Consider the following 9,014-nt stretch of genomic DNA (forward strand, 5'->3'; position numbering starts at 1 on the left):
ACACACACACACACACACACACACACACACACAAAATCCCCTTGATCTTTTTTTTTTTTTTGAAAAAAAAAAAAAAAGAAGAAAGACAATAGGTACCTGATACGACTGATACGAACTTAAGATGGAAAATTGCGCCAAAAGACAATAAGCTAGAGGACTTTGTCTCTATTAGAGACATGGTGACTAAAGCTAGTCTTCTTTGATTGATGTAATTTTATCAATCAATATCAGGGTCGATGTCATTTTGAAATCCTTACCCCGAAAGATTAGGGTTCACTGAACAAATCTTGTTACTTTTACTTATATCCCAAGTGATCATGTCCTTATGATTAGGATTTGTATTAGGAGGTGAACACAAACAGCAAACTCACCCCTCTCCCATCCTTTATCTGGGTTTGGTATTACAATGTAGGTCTGCTTGGTAGACTTTGCCCTTCAAATGTTTTGCAATGCAAATAATTTGCGAACAATGATTTACTATTACTTGTTAATCATTGGAAAGTCTCTTTTGATCAATTGATCTTTGCAATAAAAATATTTATTGCTAGTTTGCAAATGATTTGTGCTATTTTTCGTGACACAAATCATTTGAATTTCTTAAGAATTTAATTGATGTAAATCATCTGCATTGTGTAACAAAAATCTGATAAAATTGATTTGTAGCATACCAAACAAGGCCGTGGTCTAAAGAAAACACTATATACATGATAATCTTAATATCAATGCAAACCCATTTAGGTTCATATCTCGCACATAAGTTTAATTTGTTATCACCAAATCTTCATATTGATCCTTAACAGGCTTTGAATCGAAGAATCTGAGTGCACTAAACACAAATTAATATTAATAGTTATTTTATTTGTTTTGTCAAAAAAATAAATCATTGAGTCCGATTCAAACAGACCCTTAAAGGACCATGGCATGATTTGTTAGGACATGAAAGGTATGGGGTTTAATATTCCATCATGACAAGACAGAAGGAATCAAAGAAAAACATGCAAAAAAAAGTTTCAACCATAAGGGAATGGATAACATTATCTTCTCCTTCTGGACTCTCTCTCTCTCTCTCAATGGAAGCCATAATTAAGGGATTATGTGGGGCTATGACCCTAAAATTTGTACAAAATTAGATATGCAATTTTAAGGTCTTCAGACCATTAATTAGTTCAGTCCAATTTGTGAAACACTGCTTTGAATTTACTCATTTTATCCTTCGAATTTCCACACAAAATTCATTTTTTCTACAAAAATAGCTAGATACTTAAAACTCTTAAATATTCAACAAAATGCATTTTAGTTCGAATTATTAGTGATGTACTTATGTTCATCTCGTCACAACATATTGTAGATTTGAACAAATTAATGTATGAAAACACTCAAATTGACGGAAGATGTGATTTTGAATAGAATTGAATAGAAGAACGAGATTCATTCAACTAACTCCAATTTTTTTGGAATAAGGATTATTATTGATACCCAAGTCCCTAAAACTTCAAATCAAACAAATAAAAGCAATATAAACACAAATTAGAACATAGACTAGAAAATCCATAGAGAGAACAACACAAATCACCAATCACCATTGATTAGAACTAAGAATGAAGAATCCTCAGCTCACAAACCTTTATCACTAGAAAAGAGACCAAAGGAAACATCTAAAGAATGGAAAGGAAGAGACAACAGACGACGAGCAGGCCCACGACCTTAGCCGGTACCACCAAGAACACCCTTGAGCTTCTTCACTTGAGCAAGATCAAGGAATGTGGCTTTCACTACCAATTCAGAAGGCAAATCATTAGCAAATAACGCGAAATCGAGGATCTGGAGACCAGGGTTCGGGCTACTAAAACTGACAAAGGCGATCGCCGTAGTACCACCACCATTAATTTGAAAATGCAACAACCCTTGTGGGAAAATCATAATATCTCCCTTCTTAAGTGTCTTGAGGTAAACGGTATTCCCTGAAGAGACAAAACCAGCACATATCGTGCCTTGCGTGACTAGTAAGACCTCGTTTGCGGCCGGGTGTGTGTGGAATGGGACGACACCATCAGGAGCGAGGTCTAAGCGAGCCATGGAGATCCCTAGACCATTCAAGCCGGGGAATTGGGGGGAGAATGCTGGTGTTACCGCAGCTTTGATAATGTTTGTGGTGTTGCCTGCCACACCTAGACCGGAGAACACAAAATCATCAACGGTGACTTTCATTGGGCTCTTACAAGAGTAACCGGCTGGGCCTTCAGGGCCCATCAAGTCGCCTACACAGAAGTCGGCGGCATGAGAGAAAGAGGAGGAAGAGAAGAAGAAGAGGAGAACAAAGAGTATGTGAAGCATCTTCATCACTAGGATGTGGTTAGTAGGATTTGGTAACATTTATATAGAGATAGATGGATGGATGGATGGATAGATGGATAGATGACCATGCAGGATTTCACGTGCATGGTAAGAGAGACAACGTTAGAAACGACAGAATTTGAATTGTGGTGCATGTGATCTTCTCTATCGTACAACAATGAATCCTCTTTTTTTCCATTAGGTGGTGAGTGACAAAACTTCCCTTTTCGAATGATATTCTAAATATTAAGAGAGAATCAAATATAGATTATAATTTGCTAATTTAACCATATGATTACAGATCTGATAGTTGAGAATTTCCCGTCAGATACCAATCATTAAGTGAAAAAAGGGTCGTCAAGTTCTATCGAATTTAGCGGAATTTGGCTAAATTCGACAGATACCGATGCCGAATTTGCCCAATTTACCTATTTTTTCACGTAGTGAGTTGGACACAGATATAGACTCGTAGAAGGATCATTGTAAAGTAAAGATTAATTTTGGGTCACCTTCCGACAACTCAATGGTTGAGATTTATTCTTGGGTAAGTATGATGTGTCTTATTGGAATTTGTATAAATTTTAACTGTTGAATTTAGTGTTTACATGGTTGGGAAGGGATCATGTATTTTCTCACGAGTCATTGGAGCCCGACCCATTAATTTTATTTATTTATTTTTATAGGTAGATAGAGGCAAGGTGGGTTTGACCCCGTGTCAACGCATGGTATTATCGTTGAAGTTCTATATATGCATGATGCATCCTCAAGAAACATATTTTATCTCGATAGTTGGATTTCGCGTTTTTTTTTTTTTTCTCCGCAAGTCAAAAGTCTTGACCCTATTCAAAAGGCAAAAATAGTACCTTTATTTTTTATAATTACCACCCACAAATTTTAACTACTTACCAAGTAAGTGACCAACCATAGTAAAAAAGACAATATTTTGAACTACCTAAATATGATGAAATATAATCGACTTATCTCATTCACCTTAATACAAAGCATATCTATATTCAACACTAATGAACGTAAAATATATATGATGATATTGTTAATTTGTTAATAATTTTTTAGCTAAGCAAGTAAGAATTTATAATTAAAAAAAAAATTAATTTACAAAATTGAAGGAAGACCAATCAAATCTCCCTTAATAGTTTTAATAAATGTTTTAATAGTGCATATAAAGAACAACATGATCTAAATATGTCAATATTGCCCCCATTGATGCATGTTTTAACTAAGAAAACAAAGTTAAATAAAATCATTCTGAATAGCTAAGAAAAGAACAGAGTATTCTTCATCTATCTAAGAAAAATAGAAAATTGGACATTTCTATCCTCAACCCATGGTTTGAGGCTTTCCAACAAACAGATGGTTATAACTTATAAGAAGGAAAACATGGATTTCCTCGAGATTCAGTTTTCTTGGGAATCCTTAGCATCCCACAGTCAGTTTGATAGAGAACCCCAATTGTGGGTTGAGGAAATATAGAGAAAGTGAAGATTTCACAGCTGTTTAGTGCATAAGAGTCCATAGTTACTAAGAGAACATGAGTATGTGGTCCATGAGGCAGCACATGGTGGGAGAGAGAAGACGAGCATAAGAAGACATTTGACAACTAAATGGTGTCACTGCAAGTCTTCCTGTCTTCACTTTAAATGGCAACCATGAAAAAATATGTGGGTTGTAGTGATTCCCCTTCTTCTAGGGTTTATGGACTTAGTTTACAGCTCAAATCAAAAAGTTTTCTCTAGATCATGTTTTTCCAATAATAAAACTTTAATTTTTTTATTTTTTTTATTTTCAATTTTTGACCCTACATGAAGTTTTCATCATATTCTTCTTGACCTAGACTTTTGGAGATAAAGCCCTAACATGAAAATCCAATAATGGAGAAAACCCATACATAAGTTAAAACTTTCCATGAAAGCAAATTAATCAATATATTTTGATCCTATATATTAATTATATAACTAAATTATTTCTACTAATCATATATATATATTTTGTATAACTTTGCTTTTGAGGGTTTTTTTTTTTTTTTTAAACATTGTATCGTCTAATCCATCCTCGGATAGAGAATGTAAAAACTTATTTTCACATCCTAACATGAATCATGTTCAAATATTTTATTCCGTTCATACTAACTATGATATTATACATATTATCTAAACCCAAATCTTCAAGATAAGGCTTTGATGATGATGATGATGATTTTTTTATAGGTAGAAGTTAGGGTTTCGATCCAGGTCATTTGTAATACCATTGACTGACTCCACCTCACCAAGGTTGTGGTTTTTCATAGCATGGTTTTAAATCTTGCCTAAGTCATCTCCGTATCGTCAATGAACAAGACAGATGGACAGTGCGTCTTAGTTGTACCAAATCTCATGAGATAAATGAAATGTCTCAAATGATATTTTGAAAATCTCACCCGACTCAGTAAAACTTGGACGAGTCAACGGGGAATTCGTATATTTTGATTAAAATAATTATTTTTTTAGAATTTAAATATTTATTTTATAATTAAATATCTTCTAATCTACCTTATTTTATAAAAAGATTTGTAATTATTTTCATATGAATATATTTGAACGAATCATTATAAATCGAGTTTAATGATTTATCTCGTTCGAGACAAGTTGGTCATCTATGGACGAGACCAAACATCAAAGCGAGTTTTGAAACAATGTTTCATAGACAACAAGTATTGAACTCATCCACTGAGGGTTAGCTGAGATGGTAAGGAACGATTGGGTCTGCTACCAGGTTGCGTCTTTGAATCTCTACATACCCCTCCACAGATATGTGACTACTTAAATATTGTAACACGTGATAGGGTGTTGGATGGTGCGTGCGGCCCCATGTAGATTAGTCTCATCAAAGGTAAGGATACTCACTAGGCTACCAAAAAAGATTTTATAGGCAGACCAACTCTTACTTACAACGCACCAATCCCTACAAAATAAAATGATGATCTACCTATAGATTGGCATGTTATAAGTATAAAAAAAAAATGGTATGTTAGTAGAAGCTCTAAAAAAACTGAATATAAGCGAGTTTTATAGGGATCCTGTAGAACAATGTCACAAATTTTTTGAATTTTTCCAAAAAATTGTAAAATTCTTCAAATAAGGGAATACTTGATTCAATTTGTGACTGGACAAATTAGTTGAGAATTTACTGATTAATCATGAAATATAAAAAATTTACCCTACACACTCGATTTTATTTTCTTCAATAAGATTCTTAGTAAGATTGAAGATGGAGGATTTTGGTAAAATAAAAATAAAAACATCATTTATATATTCTCTAAAATTTATGAACTTTTATTTTTTTTTAACCTTTCTTAAATTTATCCAAACTAACCGAAGGACTTGGCTATTTGTTCTCACTGCACCCACTAAAGCACATTTTAGGTGGGATGTATGAAACAAAATGGGTGCAGTGGCCAATGAGCATAAAGGTGGGTGCAAATAGAATAACTTGGAACACCACAGAATCATTAGAGCATCCGTACCCTTCTCCCTATCTCTATCCCTATCCCGCTCCCTTCCCTATATTTAAAGAGAGTAGTAGGAAATTTGGCTCCTAATCGCCTCCCTATCCCTGTCACGATTGTCTTCAAATCTGAAATCATTCCCTACATGTGGTGTAGGATTTGGAAAGAATGTTCCATATTTTTTCACACATATATCTCATTAATTGTTACTATATATTCATCCAAAAAATGTTATATGTAGAGAGTTGCTATTGGCACTCCCAACTTTTACTTATCACCCTAATTTAAAAAAAAAATAAGTAGTACAGGTGCCAATAAAAGTTTTCTTAAATTTTTTTTTTCTAGATTTCTATATATATATATATATTTTAATGTTTAGGATTTATATGATCCCAATCATAGTTGTAACCAACTACTAAAATTGTTTGATCGAATATTAGAATGTTTTATAATGTTGAGATTATGATTTAAGTCGAAATTAATATTTGAAGAGTGTGTTTTAATCTTTAAGTGGGGTGTGATAAATAATGTAAAAATACATAAATACATGGCAATTTGGTGATAATTAGAGATACCTCCAATATTTTTAAATTGATGACAAACCTTGACTTCAGCCTTACACCCGAGAATATTATAAAATGATGAAAACGCCCTCTTGACTTATTCAACCGTATGATTTATATGACAAAAGCATACGTTATAATGATGGTGGACCATTCTCATTATTTTAATAAATTTATGTGTTAGAAAATACTACCAAATCCTTCCACGTGGCGTAGTATTGATGGTGAACCATTCTCATTGTTTTAATAAAACTCTAATGTCCAATGGGTCAAGTGAGTTCAAGTGAGAACTCGTGAATCCACTAGGACGAGTCAAATAAAAATATATTAAATTTAAAATTATTTTTATACTTTAAAATAAATAAATAAAAATAATTTTTTTTTTTGTCCTTAATAGATATTAAAAGTAGCCAATAATTAACTCATTTGAAATCATAACCCAACTTTGTGCATTTTTCATTCTGACTCGGTCAATTTGACAAGTCGACTAAGAAAATTGGTTCCTTGAGTTTAAGTGACGAGTAACCTCAAAATCCAATTGAGTCGACTCGATTAATGACTCGATCTAGTTAGAATTGAGTGTGCTATAACTAACATTCTAAAGGGGTGGCAAGGATAAGGATAGCAACAATTGATAGCCACTCATATTTTGGAAGGAAGGGAAAATTTTCATTGTGATATTATCAATTTATCATTGCAGGATCTGTCTCGGACACATTTATGATGGGGGCAATGAGGGTATTTATGCTCCCACAAGAATATTTAGAACTTATAAAATTTATATGCTATTGCAATAGATACTAATGGTAAAAAATAAATTCATTGCTTTTGTCCCTAAAAGAAATTTAAAATTTTTTAAGAGTCTTAGTTGCCTATTAAATTTTGGGTCCCTTCGTGATTTTAAAAATAATCCAAGACCCAAAAGATTCGCTCTGACTCATCTCGAGATTATTCCTGGATGAAATGATGGGACGACAGAGATTTGTCTTCTTATTTTTAATATATAGAATGAAGTTTTAAAATACATCAAGTCAACTCAAAAAATTTCAGAGTATGTTGAATTGGATTTTGAGGTGACTCAGTAGGAACTAATTCGAAGAGTCAACTTAGAAACTTGGACAAGTCAAGTCAAAATTCGGCTGACCTAATTAGAAAATGCACCCATTCAAAGAATTTTGTATCTTGAAAATCCGTAAGTTTTAAGCTCTTTTAACTTATTCAATCTCTTCTTCAATTCACTATAACTTCAATCTTCTGAAAAAAATTCATTCTAATTATACAATTGAAAAATCAATAATCTTCTAACTCTTCAACCAAACCTTTAATTCATCAACTTCAACCTCTGAAGAAAATCCTTTATGCCCAAAAATACTTTTGTCTCTTCTCAAGGAGTTAGGAAGCTTGAATAAGACAACCTAAGGTGAAGAAGATTACTTAAAGGGCACAGGTTTTAAAGATAAAAAAATGATATTTAGGTGCTGTTTGTTAAACTGAAAAAAATAAGTGCTGAATAGCATTAAGCGCTGAAATTTATAAGCGCTGAATTTAAGTGCTGAAAAAGTTGTTTGTTTATATGCTGAATCATATTTGTTACACATTGCTAAAGTTGGTAAATTGTCTTTGTTACCCTTACAATCATATTATACATTATTTGCATGTATCAAATAGCTATTTCTTATCAAATACTATAAAATATATTATTTCTTATAAAATTAAAATACAATTCATTTTTAAATAATAAATAATACTCAAATCTTCACTTTATAAATAATAATTTCTATTTATAAAAGTCCACAAATTTCAAATTAAAAATAATAATGTCATACAAGTCACAAAAATTTGAAATCAACATTAAAAAAACTTAATTTTGGATGAATAATTTTCGATGGAAATGAAGGATGTGTAATTATATAAGTACCCTATGAATTAAAAGGGCAACCCACACCATAGCCAATTTTTTTTTGTTTTATATGGGTTAAAGTTTTTGGAATGAGCAAATTTTTAGTGAGGATGGTCTATATGGTCTAGAGATCATCCACACCAAAAATCAGTCCTTTTTGAAGCTTCTAACTCGTTAATAATAGTTTTCAAAAAAAAAAAAAAGGACGATTTACAGTTATAGAATTTGTTTTGATAGGGTTAGAAGTTTCAGGATGTGTTGATTTTTGGTCAGGATGATCTCCTCATTGTAGAGATCATCCTCATCAAAAATCAACTTATTCAAATACTTTTAACCTATATAAAATAAAATAATTTAGCCATGGTGTGGGCTTATTAATTTGTGGAGTGCCTATATACTAATGAGGAGATCATCCTCACAAAAAATCTACTAATTCCAAAACTTTTAACTCATATAAGATAAAATAATTTAGCCATGGTATGGGTTTATTAATTTGTGGGGTGTTTATATACTTATCCATTGGATATAAGAAGTAATATCTTTTTAAGAATAATGGCATATTTGTCCATGTTCAAAAAAATGATGGGCATACTTGTCCGTGTCGAAAAAACGAAATGCTTACCGCTTCAGCACTTTTTTTCAGCATCAAAATAGTGCTGAATTTTTTTCACTTATTTTCAGCAATAAGTGCTGAAAATATAGAGTAAACAAACGC

At 32.3% G+C, this 9,014-nt stretch overlaps 1 protein-coding gene across 1 annotated transcript; it reads right to left on the minus strand.

Annotated features, from left to right (window-relative positions):
- Nucleotides 1-1,517: 1,517 nt before the first annotated feature.
- Nucleotides 1,518-2,360, minus strand: LOC147410398 (auxin-binding protein ABP19a-like). Its single transcript, XM_086434917.1, has one exon. It carries the CDS (start codon nt 2,338-2,340, stop codon nt 1,705-1,707), a length of 636 nt encoding a protein of 211 aa, XP_086291043.1. The 5' UTR covers nt 2,341-2,360; the 3' UTR covers nt 1,518-1,704.
- Between the last annotated feature and the right edge of the window lie 6,654 nt (nt 2,361-9,014).

The sequence above is a fragment of the Akebia trifoliata genome, chromosome 1, assembly GCF_017979445.1.
Source record: "Akebia trifoliata isolate Shusen 1 chromosome 1, ASM1797944v1, whole genome shotgun sequence".
Taxonomy (NCBI): Eukaryota; Viridiplantae; Streptophyta; class Magnoliopsida; order Ranunculales; family Lardizabalaceae; genus Akebia; species Akebia trifoliata.

Excerpts from the sequence above, each read along its gene's own strand:
- LOC147410398 (XM_086434917.1), bottom strand. The coding sequence starts at position 2,340 with ATGAAGATGCTTCACATACTCTTTGTTCTCCTCTTCTTCTTCTCTTCC.